The 27,700-nt window shown below is 43.1% G+C and overlaps 1 protein-coding gene across 4 annotated transcripts in view; it reads left to right on the plus strand.

Moving 5' to 3' along the window:
- Window positions 1-3,056: 3,056 nt before the first annotated feature.
- LOC133513383 (CAP-Gly domain-containing linker protein 4-like) overlaps window positions 3,057-27,700 on the plus strand; it is a 54,752-nt gene continuing 30,108 nt past the window's right edge. The window contains exons 1-9 of one of the 4 annotated variants that reach the window (XM_061844128.1): window positions 3,057-3,160; window positions 4,690-4,836; window positions 6,020-6,159; window positions 6,713-6,806; window positions 6,956-7,117; window positions 16,274-16,392; window positions 22,298-22,543; window positions 24,342-24,477; window positions 24,654-24,785. In XM_061844128.1, the coding sequence (XP_061700112.1) occupies window positions 4,710-4,836; window positions 6,020-6,159; window positions 6,713-6,806; window positions 6,956-7,117; window positions 16,274-16,392; window positions 22,298-22,543; window positions 24,342-24,477; window positions 24,654-24,785 (1,156 nt within the window). In that variant the 5' untranslated portion in view covers window positions 3,057-3,160; window positions 4,690-4,709. Of the gene's footprint in view, window positions 3,161-3,276; window positions 3,608-4,689; window positions 4,837-6,019; window positions 6,160-6,712; window positions 6,807-6,955; window positions 7,118-16,273; window positions 16,393-22,297; window positions 22,544-24,341; window positions 24,478-24,653; window positions 24,786-27,700 lie in introns of those variants that run through there. The other 3 variants (XM_061844127.1, XM_061844129.1, XM_061844130.1) reach the window with 3 other exon arrangements.

Here is a 27,700-nt window from a genome sequence, read left to right on the forward strand (position 1 = left end):
AAAGTTTGATAACCGCCTTTGTTCATTTCTATCTCACATCTGGTACTGCACCTTCATCTCGAAAATCTGCCGCACTTTTTCCACTCCTCAAGAAACCTGGTCCTGACCCCAACAACTTCAACAACCTCCATCTGATCTACAATCTCCCACTGATTTCCAAAATCCATGAAATAACTGTTGTTTCACAGATCTATGTTCACCTTTCCGATAATAACATATGGACGATTGCAGCCCATTCCACACCACAGAAATAAAATATCAATGACATCCTAACGACTGCTCATTGACGACAGCTTTCCATGCTTATTATCCTGGACTTACTTCAGCCTTTGACACAATATCACCCTCAAACATCAACAGATTTTGGTCTGTTCACTTCACATCTTTCTGACTGCACTCAGTTCATCAGATTAGCATCCTTCAAATCTGATTGTCCCTCCCTTTCCCCTTGCTCTGGTGATCCCTACGGCTCTGTCCTTGGTGTAATTCCTTTCTTAATCTACATTCTTTCACTTGGTCTAATCTTTCAGAAACATTATTTTCTACATGGATGACACCCAGGTCTAGTTTTCCACCCAACCTATCTCCGTCCGTCCACCCACTTTGTTCACAAACTGTTTAGGGGAAATCTGTTCCTAGCTTGCCATTAAATTTCCCAAACGGTCAACTACTGGCACAAAATCCATCCTCTCAAAAAAAAAAAAAACTTTTCTCATTAGATTGACAAATACTCAGTTTTACCCTCCACACAGAAGAGACTTAAGAGTCTAAGCGTCATCCTTGATAGTACTCTTTCATTTAAGTCAGACTTTTACCTCCTCTCCATCCATCCATCCATCCATCCATCCATCCATCCATCCCTCACCCCAAAAACACTTCCACGATTATTCTTTCACTCGTAATACTCGGTCTTGTTTACTGCAACTCACTTCTCACTGGCCTGCTACTAAACAAATCTATCTGTAAATTGACACTGGTTGAAAACTATGCCTCCTGAATTTTTATATGATCCCCTCATAAAAGCCACATCACAGCAACTCCACTGGCTACCCATTACACACTACTTTTCATACAGTACACGATCCTCCTCACATTCAAAGCCATCAATGGCTTTGTTCCTGTGTACCTCCCTAATCTTCACCACATCAACAGACTGACCTGTTCTCTTAGGTCGTCATCCATCTTCAAGTTTTTCCACCAGGCACCCATTTGATCAAGAGCCTTCAATCGCTCAGCCCCCCTGCCATTGAAACTCACTTTCACTGACAGGGAATTTAGACTCTTATCACATTTAAATCATTGCTCAAAATACATATTTTTAAACATGCATATTCTTTACAACAGGCTTCGTCATAACAACTGTATTTTCTATTTATTCTTGCAATATAGATTGCTGTATTTTTGTGCTCATTATACATTACATAGATTACTGTATCTTATTGTTTTTTTTGTATTTCTGATATTTTTCCCAAATTGTTCTTTTAACCTTGTAGGGTGATGTTAAAGGTGCCGAAAATAAAATGCATTATTATTTTTCTTATTCTTATTAGGTGAGATACCCTTCTGACTCAGGGGTAATATACTGTTTACACATGCTAATTTGATAACATTTATAAAAACTCATTCTCCAGCAAGTATTCCATATCTAACTTGAGTATATATCCTCCCATGGTTTGAAAATCGAAATTCAGCATGGTAAACATCAAAATGACACTTGCTAAATCACCCTAATTAGATGGGCTATTGTTGATAGTGTTTAACAATTCAGAACTACAGATTTGTGACACATTTTGTTATAAAACAAATTATCAGAAATACTAAACCTAAACTAAACTAAACCTAATCCTCTATTTAGAGAGGAACTGTGGCACTGCATGCGTAAGTCTGGTGTGGCAGAGAAGTATGTTAAAACAGTACAGGACATGTATGATGGCAGGAGAACAATGGTGAGGTGTGCCTTAGGTGTGACAGAAGAATTTAAGGTGGAGGTGGGACTGCATCAGGGATCAGCTCTGAGCCCCTTCCTGTTTGCAGTGGTAATGGATAGGCTGACAGATGAGGTTTGACTGGAATCCCCTTGGACCATGATGTTCGCAGATGATATTGTGATATGCAGTGAAAGCAGGGAGCAAGCAGAGGAACAATTAGAAAGATGGAGACATGCACTGGAAAGCAGAGGAATGAAGATTAGCCGAAGTAAAACAGAATATATGTGCGTGAATGAGAAAGGTGCAGGGGGAAGAGTGAGGCTACAGGGAGAAGAGATAGCTAGGGTGGACGACTTAAAATATTTAGGGTCAACGATCCAGAGCAACGCTGAGTGTGGTAAGGAAGTGAAGAAACGGGTCTAAGCAGGTTGGAACAGCTGGCGGAAGGTGTCTGGTGTGTTATGTGACAGAAGAGTCTCTGCTAGGATGAAGGGCAAAGTTCACAAAACAGTGGTGAGGCCGGCCATGATGTACGGATTAGAGACGGTGGCACTGAAGAAACAACACGAAGCAGAACTCCAGGTAGCAGAAATGAAGATGTTGAGGTTCTCGCTCGGAGTGAGCAGGTTGGATAGGATTAGAAATGAGCTCATTAGAGGGACAGCAAAAGTTGGATGTTTTGGAGACAAGATTCGAGAGAGCAGACTTCGATGGTTTGGACATGTTCAGAGGCGAGAGAGTGAGTATATTGGTGGAAGTGTGCTCAGGATGGAGCAGCCAGGCAAAAGAGCGAGAGGAAGACCAAAGAGAAGGTTTATGGATGTGGTGAGGGAAGACATGAAGACATGAGGGCAGTTGGGGTTAGAGAGGAAGATGCAGGAGATAGGCTAAGATGGAAAAAGATGATTCGCTGTGGCGACCCCTAACGGGACAAGCCGAAAGGAAAAGAAGAAGAATCCTCTATTTAGACATTAGTGTACCTTCAAAAAGTTTCGTGATAAAACGAATTATCAGAAATACGAAACTTAATCCTCGAATTAAACATGTGTCCCTTTAAAAAAAAAATTAAAATATCAGTACTATTGTTGTTAAATGCCAAACTAAATGCTTTTATTTTGAAACCCGACATAAAAACTCGGATGTTCCTTAGTAGTATCGCTTACTGACGGGATGTGGGATTGATGGAATTTCCAGTGCGAGATATTTCATATGAGCCAGGCCACTGTGATAAGGTAAAACTTTAAAAATATTTTACACAGCATTTATGTATAATTCGGCGTGAGTTATCTGCTCCGCACGTGTTTTATATCAGTCTTTTTGAACGATTGGACCAATATCAAAGCTCGACGCTCAAGTACGATTTGAAACGAGATGAAATTATTCTCGCTTTTCTCGTTATGCATGAATAGACTGGATAAAAGATAAAAGTGGTTCTGGACTATTTCTACTTTCTTGCCTCGAGGCACCACTTCCATCATTCAGGTTTAACCGGTATCTGAAATCATGCTAGCCCGCTATATCGTGAAAGCGTATGACGTTTGACAGGACATCGAACGATACGCTTTCGAGTACAAAATAATGACAACAAAAGTCTGCTCCCTTCCCTTCAGGGATGGAAATGTCTCAGTTTATTTTTTTTTCTTCTTGCGCACGCATGCTGATGCATTAAAATGATAAAGGTACCTATACTCAGGACGAGATTAAGAGTAATTGAGTGGGTGGAACTAAGAGTCAATGTTTTTATCATGTTTTATCAGAACTGTTCAGCTGAACCTTTTGGGTAATAATTGAGTTTTATTGTTTGTGCACGTAGACAACAACTGTGCCTGTAAAATCGCTTTTGAATAGTGCAGTGTAGTTGTCATCTGAGATCTGCTTCGGCAAGGTTTAAAGACTTTCCGTGCAATGATGCCCAAGTTGAAGCATTTAGACTATGACCATCTCCACTCTGGTACACTGTTTGTTAACGCGGTCATACGACAAGGCCTCATTCGCTGCATTGTGGTTGACCAGCGACATGAATTGGCGGCAGGGTCACAGTGCACAATACAGGGCCATGTCAGACATTGAGCATCAGTGGAAAAAAGACATTTAGGTCTTGAAAGAGAGCAGGGTGTAAGTAGAGCAGGCAATCAGGGGATTAGCGGCGTTTAATCAGTGGGACAAGTAATGTTGTTGCCCGGTACACACGGTGTTTTAGAGGAAGCAACTTTCTTGGATGTTTGTTATGCATGTTATTATTGGCTCTTGATTGAACATAGCTTGACCATCTTACTTGTATAGATTTAAGTGGGAAAGAAGATGGATTCAAAGATGTATTGGTTGGGAAGATGTGTGTTCTGTCTCCCGGATTTTGGCCTGTGTGTCTTCTTTCAGTGCTACGTCCTACTTCTTTCTCACCTCCTTTGCCTTTTAAGATGAATAATTTTTCAAAAACATATTTAACCTGGATCTTTTCTATAATTATTCACTATGGCTCCCTATTCAATTCTCTGGTCTTCCACATGTGGTCATATTATGCAGTTTTTCTACATAAGCATATAGCAATCCTTCCAAGGTAACTTTCTAACAAAGTGACTTTGCTGGGAGTTTGTACAAAACGTTAGTACCATAACCATTCTACTAAAATCAGCCTCAAAGTCACGTTATTCTTCTTGAAACATTAAATGGAGAAATTTCACTGTGCCAATGGTGTTGTCTCTGCTTTCTTGAGATGAGACCCATTTAGTTTCTAAGAATAGGGCTTCTAATATCGTTTCAGCCACGAGCCCGGAGAGGGAGATGACAAAGGAGGATGTTTTACAGCCTGTGGAGGAAGATGCTGCCCTCGACTGCCTCACTACACTCTCTCTCCATCAGCGGCCAGTCATCCACCAGGTGGCATCTGCACCAATGCCTAATGACTGCGGTGAGAAAACACATGAATGCACTGCTTGCATTGGAAAGTTTACAGGTTCACAATCACTAATTAGTTTACATTCCTGTAGACGGAATAAATAAAAGACAAAAAATAATATAACAATAATAAAATAGAGTAACGTTACCCGTTATAAAAACTGAATTGACAAAATGTGGGAAAAAAAGCACTCAAAATTGACTGAGAAATCAAATACTTTGTTGTAGAAGATCAATACGAAATTTCACAAATAAAGTATAAATGAGATTTCCCTAGCAAATGCATGACGTTTTCTTGATGTGTTTCAGGTACTGTAATAATAAATAAAATAATGTATAGTAGCCATGCACATCTAGATGAGGTTTAACATATCCATATAGATATGTACAAAAATGAGTGGTTAGTGTCAAAAAGTTAAATCCCCGAATAGACTTACAGTATGCCAAACAAATTATATGAGTGACGCGCTCGACCCCTGATGGGATAAGCAATAAAGTCGCAACATTGCCGAATTAATAACAAAAAGGAAAATTTTAAGTGGAGCTCAGACCTGCTGACCTTCGTTTTGTACTCTAAGTGCACTTTCATGGAAACTTTTAGAACACTATCAGCAGTACAGGAGAAGGGCTGCTTTTAGATGAAAAAGGGTCCAGAAAGGTCCACTAACATTTAGTTTCAAAGTCTCCGGTGTCGGTTATTAGGGATTTTGTTGCTCAAAAAGCTGCCTTAAGAGAGCGAGTGGAATCAGATTTGTTTGTATAGTCTTTCATTACAGTGTCTCCAAATGGCTTTACAGTTGAAAAAGACAATATCGGCTGGTCTAAATGTCCTAGCCAATCAAGGGAAAGTGAAAAAAGGAAGAAGCCTTGAAAAGGGACTATAGATGCAGGAACTTGAATGCCTCTTCCAGAGTGCAATGGATGGCAAATTGGCAACATTATAACAATATGAGACTTAATTTAATTAGGTGAAGCGTTGCAGGTAGAAGCCTCTGGGAAAGTGGGCCTTCCTTAGGGCTTGACATGTTCAGTCAATGCGAAATCCATATGACGACTTGATTTTGATCCAATCATTGCCATCGAGACTGCTCTCCACCCATTTGTATTCATAAGAACCAATGGGGTCGGGGTGGTGGATAAAGCACAAGTGATTCTTATTATTTCCATGTTTGTTTTCTTCCACCCACCATGGCCAGAATTCTCCTTCTTTGATCCCAGCGAGCCGCAGTGCAGAGAAGTTCTACAAGACCCTAACACCACCATACCGGAACTGTTTGCTATCCTTAGGCAATGGGTTCCCCAGGTTCAGAAGAACATTGATCTGATTGGCAATGAGGTAATATTACAATCCTTTTACCCACTGTGTTAGACATGCATATAGAACCGCAAAGCTTACTGCACTGTGTACTTCTGTTTGTCTTCTAGATATTGATCACTTGGTAAAAGTCTATAAGCAAACACTCATCCAAAGGGTTAAAGCAGCAGCTGTTTCCTCATGCTTATTTGCAGAGTTGCACATAACAATTTTAGCTGGGTTCTCAAAAGACCACCAGTGCTGGGTGTTTATTTTTCAATCCTTTTTATACCACTGTCCGGATTCATGTAAATGATGGGCCCGAGTCATATCTGCTTTCTTTATTTATTAACTGAATCCCTTGAGGAACTGTGCCTTGTTTTGATGTCAGTATATGATACTCATACACAGTTTTTAGACAAAATCTAAGTCAAGTCTCAGTCAATTGCCATTTTATTTGCTTCGTTGCATGGTTGGTTTTGGGTCTAGCCAAAAAAATTGGTGCTCATCAAAATGTTATAATTATGCGTGATCTTTTTGCCTGTTTTGTTCATAGACTTATATGGTCTCAAATGTATATTTATTTTTTGCACAGATTCTTAACAGAGGTTGTGGCGTGAATGACCGAGATGGTCTGACAGACATGAGCCTTCTGCACTACTGCTGCAAGGCTGGTGCCCCGGGGATTGGTCAGTGAAGAGAATATTAAAAGTTTGGCTTTTTGTCAGGACTTAATGTGAATATAACCCAGTATGGCATGGCACTCACTAGTATTTCTACAAAATACAGTACAAGGATCTTACAATCAACACATGGTTTATATCATTGTTCTGTTTAGGTGATGCAGATACAGCTGCTGGTTTCGCCCACCACCTTCTTTCCCTGGGAGCTGATCCTAGCCAGCGCTCCCGTTGGACAAACATGAGGGCTCTGCATTACGCTGCATACTTTGACGTTCCCCAGCTTATTTGCGTTGTATTGCAGGCCTCTCAGCCTGGAGGTAAGCAGAGGCTTGTTGCGCCATTTTTTTTTTAATAGAGGCCTAATGGTCATTTCACTAACAAGTTGATTTCATTTATTCTTTGGTCAAGAAAATGAAACTGGCAGTAATATTAAGCTATGTTGGGGGCGCCCCCACCCCACTCGCCCCCATGTCTTGAAGTGATGTCAGTGGCAGAAGTGGAGACAAAATTCACTGTATAACTGTCTGGAAAAAGGAATGCACTATATCCTGTTAGTGGCAATATTTAGTCATTTTATATATTGTTGCTGTCAGGTAGAATACCCCCTCCACTTCCAAAATAACTTGGAGAAAAAAAAAAGTTCAGACACTAAATCTGATGTGGCGATAGGAATGCACTACACCAGGGGTGGACAGACTCTTTTACCCCAAGATCTACTTTTCAAGCAGCCAGCCTCTCGTGAGCTACCGACGACGGGGGGGTTGATGATGCTCCCAATGTTATGTTATTAATGTTATGTGATATATTATACTCTATATAAATATATATAGTAAGTAAGTATCTTTCGGCTTGTCCCTTTCGGGCTCGCCACAGCGTGTCATCTCAGATGAACGCACATATATGTATTCTCTGCTTTCATCCTGGATCAGGCTGTGCCAGGGTGGAATTTTAAAATTACACACCATCTGATCCTGCACTTTCTACTTTGGCTGGCTTCAGACCAGACCTTTCCCACTCGTAAAGAAGAAAAACTCATCCAGTTTAACCACTTTTTCTTCGATATATTCACAAAGTCTGACAGTCATTGCATCTTAAAACAACAGCATTTCTTTTCTTAACTTTCTCCATTAATATTGAAAGTAAACATAAGAAGCATGTCTAGCTCATCTTTGCTCTACGTTTCCCAGACTGTTGCAAACTAAAGCAGTGGTGGTAGACGTCATTATAAAACACATTGATGGGCTGCGTAAGTACTGTAACATTTGTAATTATGAGTGCACGTCTTTGAGAGTGGGGATGGGGTGCGGGTGTAAGGTAAACTAGGAAAAAGAATCACATTGCAAAATGCCACAAACTGAAGAGTTGTATGTTATACTTTCAATTTACGTTGGATTTTTTTTTTGTGTGCGCAACACAGAATATCTGTGAAGAGACTGCATCAGCGGTGCACAATTGCGCAGTTAAGAGGGAACATTAGCTGATGTTTTTTTTTTTTTGGGCACGCCGGTCGATTGCAATCGCATTGAGCACCCCTGCACTACACTATAAAGTGCAAGTAATAACTGGAGTTTCAAGTAACTTTGTCAGTATCATGGTCCTGCCGTTCCAGCCCTGGCTGAGCGGGTCCCAGCACACCGGGGCTAATTAGGAGGCGCGCACCTGCGCCTCATCCCCGCTGATTAACCTCTGTATTTATAGGACCCAGGGGACGACTGGTCTTCGCCAGATCGTCGCCTCGCATGCCTCGTTCTCGCACTTCCGCATTCCTGACGCCAACCTCCCCTGTACCGTCCAACACCTGTCTCCCGACCTACCCTGTAAGCCTGTCACTACTTTTCCTGCTGTTTGTGCTGACTGACTCCCCGGTTACTGACTCTGGAACGAATAAAGACTTTCTCCTTACTGGTTGCCTGTGACTGGAGTCTTGCATTTGGGGCCGCCCTCGACTCCTGGTTATGACAGAATGATCTGGCCAAGACACGGACACAGCCGACTTCAAAGCCTTCCGCCGCTCGTTACAATTCCAGGGCTGATGCCTGGCCCTCCAGGTAACAAACCAGAGACTCTTCGAGATCTGTGCCTGGCTGGAGCCATGCCTAGCCTCTCAGGCTAGCGCTGCTACTACTACGCTGGTGGCGACCATTCCAGCTGCTACCCTAGTCCAGCTTACTCCGGCTACCCCGCCCGCTGCGAGATTCAGCGTACCAGAGTAACACCTCTCTCCTGACCCGAACGTTTCTCTGTCGACTCTGGGAATGTCAGACCCTTCCTCGCTCAGTGTGACCTCCACTTCGAGCTACAGTCCTCCGCTTTCCCGACGGACCGCTCACGGATCGCCTTCGTCATCTCCCACATGACGGGAAGAGTGGAGGCGTGGGCCACGGCAGAGTGGAGTTGCGACTCGGAAACGTGTCGCTCCTGGACGGCCCTTGTCTGCGCCATTATGCAGGTCTTCCAGTACGCCGCGCCACAACGTGAGGCAGCGGCATCGCTGATGACGTTACACCAGGGACAGCGCCGGGTGTCCGACTATGCCTAACTAAGACGCCCTCTCGACGCCTTCTTCCAGGGGCTCTCCCCGCAGATCCGCAGCCTTCTCATCGCCTTGGATCTTCCTACCTCATTGGATGCACTCATCCCGCTGGCGCTCAAAATCGACCAGAAACTAACTATGCAGGGACAAATGGATGCGCTGGTCGGAGGAGAGACAGGGGCGTCCGTCCTGCCACCTTCCCTGCCACCGACGCTCACACCCGCGACGGAGCCCATGCAGGCGGAGGGTCTCGACGGGGCGGTAGAGGAGCGCCTACGATGTCGATGGGAGGGATGCTGCTTCTACTGCGGCCCCTCGGTCCACTTAATAGCCCACTGCCCAGTCAAACCGAAGCGTCCCGGCCTCAAGATCACCACGCCAGTGAGTGTACGATATACCGCGGCGGAATCGATTCGGGCGCTACTCCAAGTCACCCCAAGTGCGGAGGGCTGTGTGTGCTCCATCACAGCGTTCATCGACTCAGGCTCTGACGCAAAATTAATCAACCCCCGCGTGGTTGAGGCGTTTGGTGCGGCAACCTTTCAGACGCAGTGAAAATGGTAAATCCCTCTGTCGGGTGACGCTCTGCACGCAAACCTTCAGAATGCCGTTTCCGGACGCTCACGTGGAGAGAATTAGCTTCCCCGTGTTCAACTCGCGGAGCAGCAATATCATCCTGGGTAGTCCGTGGCTCAAGGAGCACAACCCGCATATCGACTGGATCACGGGCCAAATACGGGCGTGGGGCGAAGATTGCTGCAAGGGGTGTTTCGGGACTCATGAGGAAGGGAGGATTCAAGTTGCGCCCGTTGAAATAGAAGAGCCAGGTACCGTACCGGAGCTACCCGCCGTGCCTTCCTGTTATCTGGACCTCAAGGAGGTTTTTTCGGAGGCAAAAGCTACATCCCTGGCGCCACACCGCCCGTACGATTGCGCCATTGAGCTCCTACCCGGCACCTCACCCCCACGAGGGAGGCTGTTTTCTTTGACAGGACCGCAGCACCATCCATGGAAAAAATACGTCGGAGTCGCTGGCGGCAGCGCTCATCTGACCGTCTTCCTCACCAGCTGGAGCAGGGTTCTTCTTCGTGAAGAAGAAGGACAGCTCACTACGGCCCTGCATCAACTATAGAGGGCTCAACGACATCACCGTAAAGAATAGGTACCCTCTTCCCCTGATCGCGACTTATTTCAAACTACTTCAGGGGGCCCGGATCTTCACTGAGCTGGACTTAGGGACTGCGTACCATCTGGAACTCATCCGGGAGGGGGATGAAAGGAAGACGGCATTCAATACCCCCACGGGCCATTACGAGTACTTGGTGATGCCGTTTGGGCTGACGAATGCACCGGCTGTATTCCAGAACTTTATTAATGATGTGCTCCGGGAGAAACTGAACAAAAACATTTTCGTATACTTCGACGACATCCTGATTTTCTCCTCAGACTTGACCTCCCACATCGAACATGTCAGAGAGGTGCTTCAACAGCTGCTGCAACATCAGCTGTATGTGACTGTTGAGAAGTGGGAGTTCCACCGAGCCTCCGTTTCATTCCTGGGGTTCATCCTGGAAGAGGGACAGATTCGAATAGATCCCGGGACGCGGTTCTTCAATGGCCCACTCCCTCTTGTCAGAAGGACGTTCAGAGGTTCATTGGGTTCGGCAATTTATACCACAAGTTCATCCGGACCTTCAGCTCCATTGCTGCCCCTCTGCACGCTCCCACGTCTCCCCGCAACACCTTCGAGTGGACCAGGATCTGTCAAGAGGCCTTCGACAGGCTCAAGGCAAGTTTTACCACCGCAGCGATCCTCATTATCCCGGATCTGGAACGGCAGTTTGTGGTCGAGGTGGACGCATCAGATTCTGGAATAGGAGCGGTCCTCTCCCAGAAGTGCGTGAAGGATGGAAGGATTCACCCGTGCGCCTTCCTTTCGAAGAGACTGGCCCCGGCCGAGTGGAACTACGGTGTGGGTGATTGCGAACTGCTGGCGGTCAAGACAGCTATGGAGGAGTGGAGACATTGGTTGGAAGGGTCGCAGTGCCGATTGTGGTACTCACCGACCATAAAAACCTGGAGTACCTGAGGACTGTGAAGAGGCTGAATGCCCGCCAAGCCAGGTAGGCACTGTTTTTTTTTGCGGTTCCGGTTTACCCTGTCCTTCCGTCCAGAATTGAAGAACGGTAAGCCGGATGCACTCTCGCGGATCCTCGAGGGGGACCGGACGGAGCCCGTGAGTGTCCCAATCCTTCCGGAGGCCTGCTTCGTGTCTGGCTTTGCCTGGGAGATCGAGACACGAATGAAGGAGGCCTTGAGGGACACTCCGGGTCCAGCCGGATGTCCTCCCGGCCGCTTGTTCGTTGTCCCGTCACTACGGGGAGACGTCATTGACTGGGCTCACACCAACAAGACTGTCTGCCACCCGGGCATGACCAAGACACGCTCTGTCGTCGAGCAGCGGTTCTGGTGGCCATACATGGGTAGGGACGTGAGGGAATAAGTTAACGCGTGCCCGGTATGCTTGGCCAAGAAGACTTCCTGCCTGTGACCAATGGGGGAGTTGCAGCCACTGCCAATTCCCTCTCGTCCCTGGTCACATATCTCCGTGGATTTCGTCACAGGGCTGCCTCCTTCCGAGAGGAATACGGTGGTGTTCTCCATCGTGGACCGTTTCTCGAAGATGGTCCATTTCGTACCGGCCCTGAGGATCCCATCCACCAAGGATGAGGTCGTCCGCTACCACGGGCTGCCGGTGGATATCGTCTCAGACAGGGGACCACCGTTCGTATCCCGTTTTTGGAAGGAGTTCTGCACCCTCATCGGGGCATACGGGCCTGACGTCAGGCCATCACCCGGAGTCCAACGGCCAGATGGAGAGGATTAACCCAGACCTGGAGACCGGCCTACGCTGCTTGGCGTCTTGTGACCACAGCACATGGAGCCATCCTCTCAGATGGGTGGAGTATGCTCACAACTCCCTGCCCTCTGCCTCCACAGGTATGGCTCCTTTCCATGTAGTGGATGGTTATCCTCCCTCTCTGTTTCCATCAGTGGCCACAGACTCCGTGGTGCCATCCGCTCTGGCGGTGGTGAGACGCTGCAAGCGGACCTGGGACATAGCGCGTAAGACGCTGGTGCACATGGGCAGCTCCTACAAGTCTGCAGCGGATCTCAAGAGGAGAGGGGCACTGGCGTTCAAGGTGGGACAACATGTGTGGCTGTCCACATAGGATCTTCCGCTGCGGACGGAATCGCGCAAGGTTGCTCCCAGGTTCGTTGGTCCGTTCCCCGTCAGCAAGGTCATCAACCCTGTCGCCGTCTCATTAAAGGTCCCCAGGTCGATGAGGGTCCACCCCACCTTCCATGAGAGCAGGCTCCGTCCAACCTGTCCGTCACCACTGGTTCCTCCGGTCAAGCCTCCTCCGCCTCCCCGCATGGTAGACGGTGGTCCTGTGTACTCTGTGCGCCGTCTGCTGTCTTCTCTTCCCAGAGGTAGGGGGGTCCAGTACCTGGTGGATTGGGAGGGATATGGTCCAGAGGAGCGTTCTTGGATCCCCTTCCGCTTCATTGTTGACCCCAACCTCATCAGAGACTTCCACGCGGCCCATCCTGAAGCCCCTGGGCCGTCTGGAGCTGGCCATTAAGGGGGTGGGGGAGGCGCTAATTAGGAGGCGTGCACCTGTGCCTCATCCCCGCTGATTAACCCCTGTACTTATAGGACCCAGGGGACGACTGGTCTTCGCCAGATCGTCACCGCGCATGCCTCGTTCCCGCACTTTCACATTCCTGACACCAACCTCCCGTGTACCGACCAACGCCTGTCTCCCGACCTACCCTGTAAGCCTGTCGCTACAGTTCCTGCTGTTTGTGCTGACTGACTCCCCGGTTACCGATTCTGGGACGAGTAAAGACTTTCACCTTACTGCTTGCCTGTCACCAGAGTCTTGCATTTGGGTCCACCCTCGAGTCAGATGTGTTAATCATACATGACATACATCATACCTGAAATGGCATTCTTCTTAGACCTAAAGTTCTGTGATAACAAAACACATCCATTCATCCATTTTTTGAGCCGCTTATCCTCACAAGGGTCGGCAGATTGCTGGAGCATATCCCAGCTATTTTCGGGCAGGAGGCGGCTACACCCTGAACTTGTTTCCAGCCAAATGCAGGGCACATAGGGATAGACAACAGTTGCACTCACATTAACTCCTAGGGGCAATTTAGAGTGTCCAATTAATGTTGCATGTTTTTGGGATGTGGGAGGAAACCGGAGTACCAATAGAATCAATTCTTCAGTATGCGTACCATACAGAGGACAGAAATTACGCTACTCTCGGGCGCAGGTGTCAAACTCAAGGCCAGAAGGCCATATCTTGCCCATAGCATGATTTTATGTGGCCCGCGAAGACAAATCATGTGACAACTTTCATGATTCTTGGACCCAAATTTCAAATTGTCATATATTATATATGCTCATGATGAGATATTGTAAGCATTTTTGTGCTATCAAACATGAAAAATGGTTGAAAAATTCCAAAACTACCTCATAGATTTTGTGTGTAAATATAATGAGGCGATGAAAGATTTTCATGGTTTCGCAGTCATAACGGCCCTCTGAGGGAAACTGTAACTACAGTACAATATGGCCCGTGACAAAAAGTAGTTTGACACCCCAGCTCTAGGGAATGTGGTTCTACAAATAATATCAATACAAAAAGCTCAATAAAACTATGGTATGTACAATATAAAGTTCTAATTGAATCTACAATATCAATGATGTGCAAAATAATCAAGGTCCAAGAACGAGAACATAAATTAGATGACAAAAATGTGGGGTTGTATTGCCAAAGGAGGGACTGGTACACTTCACAAAATAAATAGCATCATAAGGAAATATTATGTGGAACCACTGAAGGAACATCTTCATACATTAGCCAGGAAGTTAAAATTGTACTCTAAATGTGTCTTCCAAATGGACAATGACGCGGACAAGCATTCTATAAAATAAGTGGTTTTTGGATTCCAAAGTCTAAAATGTTTGAGTGGTCAATGCAAACCCCTAATTTCGATCCTATTGCAAATTTATGGGCAGAGCTGAAATAATGTGTGAGCAAGGTGGCCTACAAACTTGGCTCTGTTACATCAGTTCTGTGGGAAGGAATTGGTCAAAATTCTTCATTATTGTGAAAAGTTTGTGGAAGGATATCCAAAACATTTGATGCAGAAATAGTTTTCAAGGGAGCGGTATCAAATACTAATGAAATGCATGGAGTCTTAATTGAAAGAAAGCAAGGATGAATTGTCTGGGGGAAAAAAACCCATCATTATTCATTTACCAAATATAAATAGTTTCAATAATTTGTCTTGACCCAATATAGAAAAGGTTCAGTCTGATTTCCTGTCAGACAGTGAGGAAAAAGGTGCACGTCTTTTTATATAGTGGATTTAAACTTCTCATTTCAACTGTTTGTCTGTACACATATTATACATATACACAAAATGGGTAGTTTGCATCAGGAAAATAATTTGCCATAAAGTCAAGGCCAAACAAATGTGAGTTACTCATCATGGAGAATCCCTGGTTTCAACTTTTTACCAAATTTTAGTCCAACAATCCATCCATCCATTTTCTTTGCCACTTGTCCTCACGAGGGTCCCAGGGAGTCCTGGAGCCTATCCCAGCTGTCAAAGGGCAGGAGGCAGGGTACACCCTGAACTGGTTGCCAGCCAATCGCAGGGCACATAGAGACAAACAGCCGCACTCACAATCACACCGAGGGGCAATTTAGAGTGTCCAATTAATGTTCCATATTTTTGGGATGTGGGAGGAAACCAGAGTGCCCGGAGAAAACCCACGCAGGCACGGCAAGATCATGCAAACTCCATACCGGCGGGGCCGGTATCGAACCCGGGTCCTCAGAAATGTGAGGCCAACGCTTTACAAGTTGCTTCACTGTCCCGCCCCATCTATCCTATAAATCCAATCAAAAACAGGCAATAATTATAGTTAATTGAGTTATTCCTTTATTTTTTTTTAATTAAAAACGTGTACTGCAGTCTGTTGTGTCGTCCACTGTTTTTTAATTTTGTTTTTTTAAACAATGACAGCTGTAGTTGGTGGTTAAAAAAAAAAAAAAAAAAAGTATTTACATACTGTACAACTGCCTGTTTTGCGGGAGGTAATTACATTGGCATTTGAGGAAAAACTTTTGACAAGGTTAAACGATCCTGATGTGGCTCAACTCCAAATTGGTTACCCACTTATACACTAGTCTTAGCTATAAGGTACAGATTTATTTTTACTGACAGTCAACCTGATTTTTTTCAACAAGAATTATGTACATCATTCACTAAAGCAAACATTTGAAGCATTTCTCCTAGTTTGTGATAAAAATAGGGATTGGCGAGTACTGATGCCAGGCATCAATATCAGGCCAATACCAGCTTTATTTCAATGTATTGGGTACTCCTGAAAGCTCCTGATACAGTCACTGATCTTTAAGGCAAAATAGTACAACTGAGTAAGTCCTCGTCAGTAGTTGTTGCCGCACTGCAGAAGTTTGACGCGTGGGCAAATCTTGCTTCAGAAAGAAAGAAAGAGGTTTTTGGTCACAATTAACTCTCTCTGTTAATTTTAACTTCATGTATCAAAAGTACTAGTTGTATCAGTATTGGTGAGTTCTGTACTTCAGAGTGAATACTAACACTGGTATCATTTGAATAAAAGTGCTGGCAATCATCCGTACGATCAAAGAAAGCAATTTTAAAGTAACCCTCTGCAACTAGAGCCTATCTAAACATTAGTTGAGGCACAACAAACTATTTTTCATTTCACGGTTTGAATTTATGGTGACTTGAAATAAGTTGATGAGTCAAGAAATACTGTATGAAAGCCTAATAAAATCCTCAGATTTCTTTTTTTCTCCTCTCTAAGACATTGACGCGACCTGTAGTGACTTTGACTTTGGCACCGCCCTCCACATTGCGGCATCTAACTTGTGTACATCGGCTGTCTCATGTCTCTTGGAGCTGGGAGCCAATCCTGCTTTCAAAGTAAGCGACATCTTCTCTCAGAATCTTCTTTTGTTCTTGTATTATATCAGTACACCACATCTAGAATCCATGTCCATTCATCTTTTTTTTTTTTACACTGTTCACGGATCAAGGTGGGCTGCCCAAGTATTGATACTTAAAAAAATAAAATAAAAACTCTTACAGCCTTTTGATGAAATCATCTGAATTACATTTTCTTTTCATCAGTGTGCCTCCAAATTGCAAAGACATGCATAAATAATTCTATACTGCTTATCCTCATTAGGGTAGCAGCAGTGAAGTTGAATTTACGCCCACACCTATTCAACAACATAACCATTCATAAACCATTCAACTCGCGCTACAAATTAGGGTCCACTCTTCAAAGAATCTTCCATGCATGGTTTTACAATGTGGGAAGTAAAAATAATAAATAAATACATTTGTTTTTAGCTCTGTAATTTTCAGAAGCACTTTTACAACGCGAGTACAGCATTCTCTCTTTTTGGTAGTCAGGGGGATTATCTGCCATTGTTATTATTTTTTTTGTATAATTATTCTCTCATTTGAGAATGAATGCAGCTGATATTTAGAGATAGCAATGTTCAGGTATCCCCTTAGAGTTTCAATCAAAGTTCCTTATGGGTACTCCAACGCATACAGAAGTATTTCTCAGGTACTGTGTTATCTGAGCGGTGTGTGGAGTCATTGTCATAATGGGAGGTTCATGGAAAGTGGAAGTGTTAGCCCAATTTGATGGCCTTTGTGGGCTTTCTAACGCTTAAAGTCTACGCTAAAAATCTATTTAAAAAAAAAAAATTCTGATCCTCTGTATTTTCTCTGCTTACCATTTCTGTTGCTGAGACTCATGGCATAAGTCTTTAAATTTTCCCCTTTTCACTTTCAAGCATTTTTTTCGAAAGTTATTACCAGGCTCAGTCAGAGAGCCAAAGTAATAAAAATAAATCCAGAAAAATACTGACCACTTATTAACATGACGGGATATGGAAATGTGAACTAAGACAAACTACATTTGGGGAAAAAAACAGGGAATTAAATACAAACAAAGTGACAAGACAACAAGGAACAACTGGACAAGACGTGAGTGGTTGGAGGGACGTGATTGATTGACACAAGGTAGAGGGTTAATGAGCACACGACATGAAAAATACCACAAAGCCAAACATGAAACAAAGCTTCATCGAATCTAAACTAAAACAGAGACCATGGCAGTTTTTGCTTTCAGTTTGTTTAAAATAACAGGTAGCAAAAGTTCTGAAGGTTGGATTCATTGAATGCCAGGCAACAGAATTTTCATAACACACTGCCAGAAGGTATTTTTTGCAAAATGACGTTTGATTTGTTTTTTTTTTTGTCTGTACACAAGGTCTGAGCAGGATGGTGTTTATTTTTATGTTCTTTTATTATTGGATGTTGTTTTCATAGGTATTGGTGTCTTACTGGAGGAAATAAAACTTTTTATAGATTTTTTTTTTTTTTCCCTCGTCAAATTTATTTTGTTGTGTTGTCTTGCTGGTATAATGACAACGTCTGAGAGTTATTGCAACATGGAACATAAAGTGATTTTTAGCATATTTTCCTCATGTATCGTTTAGCTTTGATGGATGCAAGCGAAAGGTTGATAATTACTCTATTTTGGAATTTATTTGTATTAAAAATTGTAATTATTATCATGAACCATGGACTGACTCTCCACTGGGTGTCACTAAAGCCCTTTGTGCTAAATTGTTTCTTTTTCAAAGGCGCAACCTTTTTTTTAGTTCTTGATACAAACCTCAAAATCCATGTGAGCAAGGTTTATGTGGGAAATGCTCTTTTAACATCTTGAAATAGATGGATAGATATATGGTAAGCATAGTAGGTAGTTGCAGGTATTAGCCCACTGTCATAAGAAACAAAATTATAATTTAGGGAAGAAAAAGGCAACCATCTTACACAATGTGAGGGCAAAGCAAAAATGTTGTGACCCAATTACCTTACTTCTCCTCTCACTGCTCTGTACTTCTTACCCTCATTACCAAGCTGACTCGTACCCTATAAATTATTTTAACAATTTATCCAATCATCTGTGTTCATGCCATCATGATCCTCTTTTTGTATGCATTCAAATAGAATTTTGTTCCCAGAGTCCAAGTCCCAACATGGTCTCTGGAATAATCCAAATACAAAATATTGCCAAAAGTATTTGCTCACCTTGACTTAATATAATTTTAAGTGACACTCCATTCTTAATTGACATGGTTTAATACGGTGAAGAAAATAAGTATTTGAACACCCTGCTATATCGCAAGTTCTCCCACTTAGAAATCATGGAGGGGTCTGAAATTTTCATTTGAGAGATATAATCTAAAAAGAAAAATCCAGAAATCACAATGTATGATTTTTTTAAAATTGTGTGCGACAGCTGCAAATAAGTATTTCAACACCTGTCTATCAGCTAGAATTCTGACCCTCAAAAACCAGTTAGTCTGCCTTTAAAAGTCCACCTGCACTCCATGTATTATCCTTAATCAGATGCACCTGTGTGAGGTCGTTAGCTGCGTAAAGACACCTGTCCACCCCATACAATCAGTAAGACTTAAACTTGTAACATGGCCTCGACCGAGGACTGTCCAAAGACACCAGAGACAAAATTGTACAACTCCACACGACTGGAAAGGGCTACGGAGAAATTGCCAATCAGCTTTCTGAAAAAAGGTCCCCTGTTGGAGCAATCATTAGAAAATGGAAGAAGCTAAACTTGATGGTCATTGTCAATCGGAGTGGAGCCCCATGCAACATATAACCTCGTGGGGTCTCAGTGATCCTTAGAAAGGTGAGGAATCAACCCAGGACGACATGACAGGACTTGGCCAATGACCTGAAAAGAGCTGGGAACACTTTTTCCAAGGTGACTGTTGGTAATACACTAAGACGTCATGGTTTGAAATCATGCATGACATGGAAGGTTACCCTGCTAAAACCAGCACATGTCAAGGCCTGTCTTAAGTTTGCCAATAACCATTTGGATGATACAGAGGAGTCATGGGAGAAGGTTTTGTGGTCAGATGAGACCAAAATTGAAATTTTTGCTCATAATTCCACTAACCGTGTTTGGAGGAAGACAAATGATGAGTTCCATCCCAAGAACACCATCTCTACTGTGAAGCATGGCGGTGGTAGCGTCATGCTTTGGGGGTGTTTTTCAGCACATGGAACAGGACAACTGCACTGTATTAAGGAGAGGATGACCGCGGCCATGTTTTGTGAGATTTTGGAGAATAACCTCTTTCGCTCGGTCAGAGCATTGAAGATGGGTCGTGGCTGAGTCTTTCAACATGACAATGGCCTGAAGCACACGGCCAGGAAAACCAAGGAGTGGCTCCATAAGAAGCATATCAAGGTTCTGGCGTGGCCTCGCCAGTCTCCAGACCTAAACCCAATAGATAATCTTTGGAGGGAGCTGAAACTCCGTGTTTCTCAGCGACATCCCAGAAACCTGTCTGATCTAGAGAAGATCGGTGTGGAGGAGTTGGCCAAAATCCCTCCTGCAGTGTGTGCAAACCTGGTGAAAAACGACACGACAGGAAATGTTTGATCTCTATAATTGCAAACAAAGGCTACTGTACCAAATATTAACATTGGTTTTCTCAGGTGTTCAAATACTCATTTACAGCTGTATCAGACAAATAAATCGTTAAAAAAAATCATACATTGTGATTTCTGGATATTTCTTTTAAGATTCCCTCTCTCACAGTGGAAAGGCACCTTTGATGAAAATTTCAGACCCCCTCCATGATTTCTAAGTGGGAGAACTTGCAATATAGCAGGGTGTTCAAATACTTATTTTCTTCACTGTATATATAATTAATTAATTAATGTATTTATTTTACAATGCAATGTAAAATGGGAAAATTCTGGTCTGCCCTTTACTGACAGCACAATTTGCATAGGTTCGCAAAACGTTACAGCCCAGTTATTTTAATATTCGTTAATAAATCACAAATGCAGATAAAGCCACATGCTGCACAGGAAATGGTTTGCTAAAACCGATTCATGTTATACATGAATGTTTTACCACCAAGGATCTCAACACTGATCTTAAAATACAGTTAACATGCAGATTTTTCTTTTTAGATTATCTTTCTCACAGTGGACATGCACCTACGATGAAAATTTCAGACCCCTCCATGATTTCTAAGTGAGACAACTTGCAATATAGCAGGGTGTTGTTTTATTTTCTTCACTGTAACATCTTCCTGGCATCACATTCGTTAGGAGGGACGTCAATTTTTACCCATGATGCATGACACTCGATTGTCACCAAATCATGTTAGCGCTGTTGCACGCTGTCACACGCTAGCACACATTAGGACGGTACAACTTTTACGTGAGTATTTTTTGTTTTGTGCAGGTTTGTTCATCTTTACTCACCAAAAGCCCCAAGAAACTTTAGTGGAATTAAGTGTTGTGTGTGGGTACATTTGTACATATGTTTTCTCTCAGCTGTCAAATATTTGCCCTTACTTCTGTCCCCCACGATGCCTTTTGCTTGTCATTCACCCTTCTCTTTGCATACTCGCCCAACACCAAAGCTAAATTAACCTAATTTCTATTATTCTTTAGGTTATGTACTTTGAATGCTTATTTTTGGCAGGGGGCTTGGAACATACTTGGCTATTTACATGTGAAATGTGCTTCTACTTACGAACAATTCACGTTTTGAAACGACTTCCGAGCGAATTAATTTCGTAAGTACCGGTACCACTGTATATATTTGAGTATACTACCAGTGGCTCTTAATAGAATGGATTAAGGTTTCTCTGTTGCGTTGTTGTTCAGCACAAGACCAAAATTAAAAAGTGAACACATCCAAAAAAATGTTCCTTTTATTGCCATGATCAATGCTGTACACAAACTCTTGGTAAAGAACACAGCAGACACAACAAACACACTGTAAGTGAAAAGGCCCTTTGCTAAGGACATGTGCTATTAACCATGATACTCAAAGTTCTTAAAGCATTTTACTCCGAAGACAAAAAAATTGCAATCCAATAACAGGATATTTTGTTACTTTTTTTTATTTGCCTAGCCAATAGCAAGCCAAGATTCTTCTTTAGAAAACAAGTTATTGCCTCCATAGGAATAATATAAAAAGTAATACAGTGCAAAGTTCTCAAATAGTTTTCTTATCACAAAATGATTTGTAATTCTAGTTGTTGAAACCAATGCATACAAGTCACAAACGTTTAGCTTGTTGTGTGCTGCTTTTTTTATCGATGGCAATGTATGCCATTCAGATGAAAAGAGGATAATAGAGCAGCTTGTTAGCACTACATACTGTTTGTCTTTTGTCATATTATTTATTGACTAAAACACATGTTTACTTTTCTGAACAATGGGCAGAATTTGTTAATGCACTTCTTCTATTATCAGCGATAGGCGAAATAACATGAACACATGTAAGAAAGTGCAGACAGTTTTTTTTACGACTACTTGTGCTGACATAAGTCTTGTAAAATCAACAGCAGACCACGGAGTAATGTGATCATGTACCGGAGGATTTATGGAGTAGTGCTGTAGTAACTTCTCTGGAACACACTGTCTAAAATCCCCTGTGCCTGTGTCTTCCAGCTAATAACAACATGTGTACAGCATGAAGGAGCTCCATTGAGGGAATTCGGCTTCATCTTCCATACTATATGCAAGTGATCAAAAAAAAAAAAAAAAAACTTTCTTACAACATTGCATTGAATAATAATGATGTTTGCTAGGCTTGCATCTCTCCAGTCATTTATATTTTTTCTGACATGATCCAAATTCAATCATTAATCATGGATTTCCTGAATGCACATTTTAATCTCTATAGTTGAACATATTCCTGTAATAAATTATACATCAGATCCTCTGGGTTCTTATATTACAGGATGACAAAGGCCAATACCCAGCTGATGTTGTTCCTGAGCCCCTTGACATACCCTTAGAGATGCCAGATGCTGCCTCCCTGGCCAAAGAAGTGCGGACCTTACTAAGAGAGGCTTTGCCACAGCCCAGCTCCCTGCCTTTAAGATTCCAAGTGCAGACCCCTCCTGCTCTTTCTGATAAAGCCAGGATAAAACTGGCCTCAATCGGAATAAAGCTCGGTGATCGAGTGATGATAGCTGGGCATAAGGTGGGTGGTCAATCTTTGTTTAGTTGATAATTCTTTCTATAACTCACACCTTGATAATGAAAAAAAAATATTAATAAAAACCATTTCTTTAGTGGTAGTGAGTGAGTTGGTGGGGGAAAAAAGAAATAGCATTGACCTTAAGAAAGTATGTAGTTTATTAATGATAAATCATGTCAATATTTTTAATTAGTTAAACTTTTTTTACCTTTAGCTGCTAAATTAATACTGTTATTTTCAGTGGTGGATAGTCAGTTACATGCTCTATTTACTCCGTTACATCGACTCATGTTACACTTTGGATAAATTGTATTTGTCAGAGTAATTAGAATTCACCATACGTTTTACTTTTACCCGAGTGTTTATGTTAAGAAGAATCAATACTTTCACCCCGTTCCAGTGACTGACATTCTGCTCAATACTTTTATTTAACTGTTACTATAATATCTATTTTTAGACTTTACCTTTAACTTCCGCCTTGGGTGCCTTTGCACCAATACAAAAGGGGTCATTGTCATTTGACTTCGATTCACCAACCAAGACGGCACAACACAGTCACATGACTGCACAAAAAGCCTTTGCAGACCAATCAAAATGACTTATTTTTTTGGGGGAAACCCCCCCACCCCACCCACCAGCTGCTGTGGAAATGTTTTCTTGAGATACTCCACCCCCCCAAAAAAAAACAAAAAAAACATCAGTCTTATGTCTCCCCAAACGTGGATATTTCTGCCCACTACTAATTTGAGAAAACACCTTGCAGTAAGTTGCAAATTTATGGTCGTTTTGGCAGTCCATGTGGCAATATTAGCCCTATTTTATGGTCATAAATTATTGTAAAATCTCACTCACTGACTCAGTGAGTGATTGTGTCTGTTCAGCAAATAGCTTCTTCATTCAGTCATTGAAGCGAGAAAAGCAATGATTCTGTAGGGGACAGTGCATGTTGGTGCATTTGGACATTTAAAGGTGAAGTGGTGTGTGTGTATGTGGACTCAACTTTTTTTTTCTTGATGTTCTTGTTTTTTTTTTTTAAATCAGAAGTTAATCAGATCTACTTTTTACTTATAGTTTCGTTTTCCACAAAGTACTTTTTTTACTCGGAAATATTAGGAAGAATAGTTTTTACTTATGCTCGTGTCATATTATTCTAAAGTTACTGTACTCTTGCTTGAGTGCAAGATTTGGATATAAAAATAGTATGGAATTGCATTTCTTATCTTTCACACAAATATAAAGTACTCCATTGGAAAAACACTGAGGAATTGTTAGATTTTTATTTTTTTAGGTTTCTCCGACAATAAAACCTCTGCATGCCAAAATGGACTAATCAACTGATCTTTTATTTCTGTGCCCCAACTTTGATGTGTGTTTCAGTTATTTTCACTTACTCTTCTTATTCCACCCAAGAACAATAGAAGGAAGGACGATACAATCTGATCACCCACTCTTCCACTCATGTGTTAGCCTTCATTGACTGAACCTAGCCCCAGGTTCAAACTAATTTACAAATTAATGAGCTAATACTATATCTGTCTTGACTTGGCAAAAAAAAAATCCTCCAAATGTACTATGCCTCAATTACCAGTAAGCAGATTTCATGACTGAAAAAGCACAGCAAATCATCTATGACCCTCGGCCTTTGTAATGTTGCCATGAGGAAGTACCTTTTCTTTCAGTTTGGTCAAATAAGATCATACCACCTGTCTCTTGTGTTGACTAGCTGCATTGTGTTTTGCAATGACTGTGTTTACTCCTTGTGATCATCTTCAGTTAGACATTCATGTTGTTGGCTTTGCAGATGGGAACCCTGCAATTCTGTGGCAACACTGAGTTCTCTAGCGGTCTATGGGCTGGAGTAGTGCTTGACAAACCAGAGGGGAAGAATGATGGCTCTGTAGCGGGCGTCCAGTATTTTACCTGCCAACTCAAACACGGTAGGTCGTAGCACAACCCTTGAGTCATGGTAGAAATTTTATCTTACACTTTATTTATTATTCTGTTTTTCCATCGTTGTTCTAAACATCTATTTAATCAATGTAATTCATAACCAAGACTATGTATTGTGAAGCACAACAAGCATTTGATTTTATCTTGTTCGTTTTTTTTACAGGCGTATTTGCTCCTCTCTCCAAGATAAGCAAACCTTTGGAAAGATACAAAAGGGCCAATAAGGTGTCTATACCTGCACGCCCTCGTCGCATTGACCTGTCCCTCATTTCCCCTAAGTCTAACACAGAGTTAGGTATGTATGTTAAGTATAATTATGTCAACATCAAAATCTTTCTGCTTTGTACTTATAGAAACTGTGCCTTTTAGCTTTGAGCATTTGTTTTACGGTGTTGTCAAAGTTGAGCTTGTACAACATAGATGAAGGGTTGTTCGTGTAGATTCCAATACATAAGCTTAACTGACTAGACTGACATCTATTAGGTAGTGTGCAGTACGGTCAATCAACTTTTTCATTCAAAGATTGGAGCAAATTCCTAATTGCAGCAAAGCCTGCAAATACTTTAAAAAATTCTGTACAGACACCAAAAACATGCCATCATTAACCTTGACTGTGGTCTGAGAGTGGGTTGTGGGATTGGTTGCTGGGGTGGGGCACACTACTTGGACTTGTGTCTGTAATTGCACATTATTCTCTGTTTTCTATGAATTTCTCTCTCTTTCTCTCTCTCTCTCTCTCTCTCTCTGTCTCTCTGCCTCTTTTTGTCTGTCTGTCAAGAACCTCGGGGGCGGACCCAAATGCAGAGGCATAATGTTCATTGTGGTTTATTCCGGAAACTGGGTCATACACGGTGTAGCAGTCCGAGAAGGCAGAGGCACAGAAACGCTTGGCTAGGCGGGATCCAAAAGACATACGGTCCGATGACCATGGGGGAATGTATCAAACTCCACAGGACTGGATCAAACAAAAGGGCACAGAATCGCTGTGACTAGGGTTACTCTAACTTACCCGTAGAAGTGGAGAGTCCCACAGGCAGTGAATGCAACTCACTAACATGAAGCAACAAACTGGCAAATGCCAGTGACAAAAACTCCAACTTAAATGTCTGTCTAATTACAGTCCAAATGTAGAAAAAGCTGTGACTCGTGGCAGGTGTCACTGCCCAGAGCAGTGGCCTGGCCACGCCCCTCTTGGCAGTGGCCAAGCCTTGCTCATGACAGAACGTCCCCCCTTCAAGTGCAGATCCCAGACGTGACAAAACCGAAAAACAGAACAGAAAACAAGACCAGGGGAGGGTCGAAGTGGGCCCGGAGGAGGGCACATACCCCCCAACCCCAGTCTGTCTGCTGGCCATCCAGGCCACCCAAAGCGGGGTGTCCGACCGAGCTGGTCAGGAGGTCGACCAGGACGCCAAGCACCTGTGTCCCCATTGTGCGATTTGGGTGGACTTCCTCGAGGAGGAACCCAAAGGCGACGCAGGAACCAGATGGGAGCAAGCAACTGCTCCGGACGAAGACCTCCAAGGATGTGGTCGTGAGGCGGCTGGGGATCGGTCGCTGCCGAGGTTCGGTCATGAGGTGGCCATGGATCAGTCGCCATCGAGGCTAGGTTGGGAGGCGGCCGGGAACCGGTCATCGCTGAGGCTAGGTCGTGAGGCAGCCGGGAATCGGTCGCCGCTGAGTTTTGATTGTGAGGCAGCCGGGGATCGGTCGCCGCCGAGGTTTGGTCGGGGGGTGGCCGAGGGATCGGTTGCTGCCGTAGCGTGGTCCTCAGATGGCCAGGAATCGGTCGCCCTTGAAGCGTGGTCATGAGACGGCCACGGACCGGTCATCATCAAAGCAGGAGAGGGAGGTGGGCACCGTCGAGACAGGGGCGTGAGGAGACCATAGGGTGGTCGCCGTGAAGACAGGGGCGTGTGGCGGCTGTATTCCTGCGCTGTCGAACGTGAGACTGAAAAATACCTGTTGCAGCCGAGACAGGAGAGTGAGGCGACCATGTGCCGGTCTCCGTCGAGACAGGAGAGTGACGCGGCCGAGGACGGTCGCCGTCGAAGCAGGAGCGGGGGGCGGCTGCGGGCTGGTTGTCGTCTAGACAGGAATGTGAGACGGGCGGATATCTGTCGCTGCTGGAACCAGAACAAAGGGGACCGTGATGTGGCCGCCACCGGGGGGGGAACGTGAGGCGGCTGACGAGCCGTCGCTGGGACAAGAACATGAGGCGGCCAATGAGCCTTCGCCACCGCCTGGAGAGGAACGTGCGGTGGATGACGCTGTTTGTGTTTACTCTTGATAAAAGTAAAAAAAAAAAAAAAAGCGCTGTTTCTTTAATGAATGTCGGGGTATATGAATATTAGAAGAAAAAGCGGTCAAACTGGATCAGATTTTCTCTTTTTTTGATTAAAAATATATATAGGAGGCAATAATAATAAATATAGAAGGCAACATAACATTAACCTTAAAACTGTTTGGGAGCATCATTCAGCTTTCACCGTCCATTGCTGAAGATATTCTGCAAACAAAAATGCAGTTTTACACCAAGAAAAATAGACAGGGATATCATTGTGGGTTAAAAAAAAAAAATGAAGCAAAGTTGGAAGGGACCTTTTAAATTTATAGTTCATAGTTGGCTTGGTTTGGTTAGAAATGTATTTTTTGTTTGTTAATATTTTCATTGTAGGTTTCCAAAAACACAAAATTGTTCTTAAAAATGTTCTGATGGGAATGTAAAAGCTGTAATCTGTATATTTGAATGAGCCATGTAACTTCAATGGATGACACTGGGGCGCTCACGGGCTTAGTGTTTGCTCTGACACGAGGTGAGAGTTAAGAAGCAAAGCAAAAAAAGCTCTATTATTTACTGATAACCAAAAATGATGTTAATTGTTGTCAAATTCATTGTTTCAATCATTTACAAAAACAAGAATTAAATCCTTTTTGAATGGATACGATATACATGCTTTGAAAGCACGCTTGCATGCCATGACGCAAATCTGAATTTAATTTAGTTTCACTTCTAGTAGTTAGTGGAATTTGTATTTTAATTTGTAATTTTTTGGGGTAAAGGTATGTACCTAAATAATCAACGATCATGTTGTGTAAATTTTGAAAACAGAATAGCATTTATTTCTCGATGTCTTAGATATATTTCATTCACAATACAATTTATAAAACTTGCACTTTAAAATTGGTGATCATACTTGCAGCCACCCA

The sequence above is a fragment of the Syngnathoides biaculeatus genome, chromosome 15 (genome assembly GCF_019802595.1).
Source record: "Syngnathoides biaculeatus isolate LvHL_M chromosome 15, ASM1980259v1, whole genome shotgun sequence".
Lineage (NCBI taxonomy): Eukaryota > Metazoa > Chordata > Actinopteri > Syngnathiformes > Syngnathidae > Syngnathoides > Syngnathoides biaculeatus.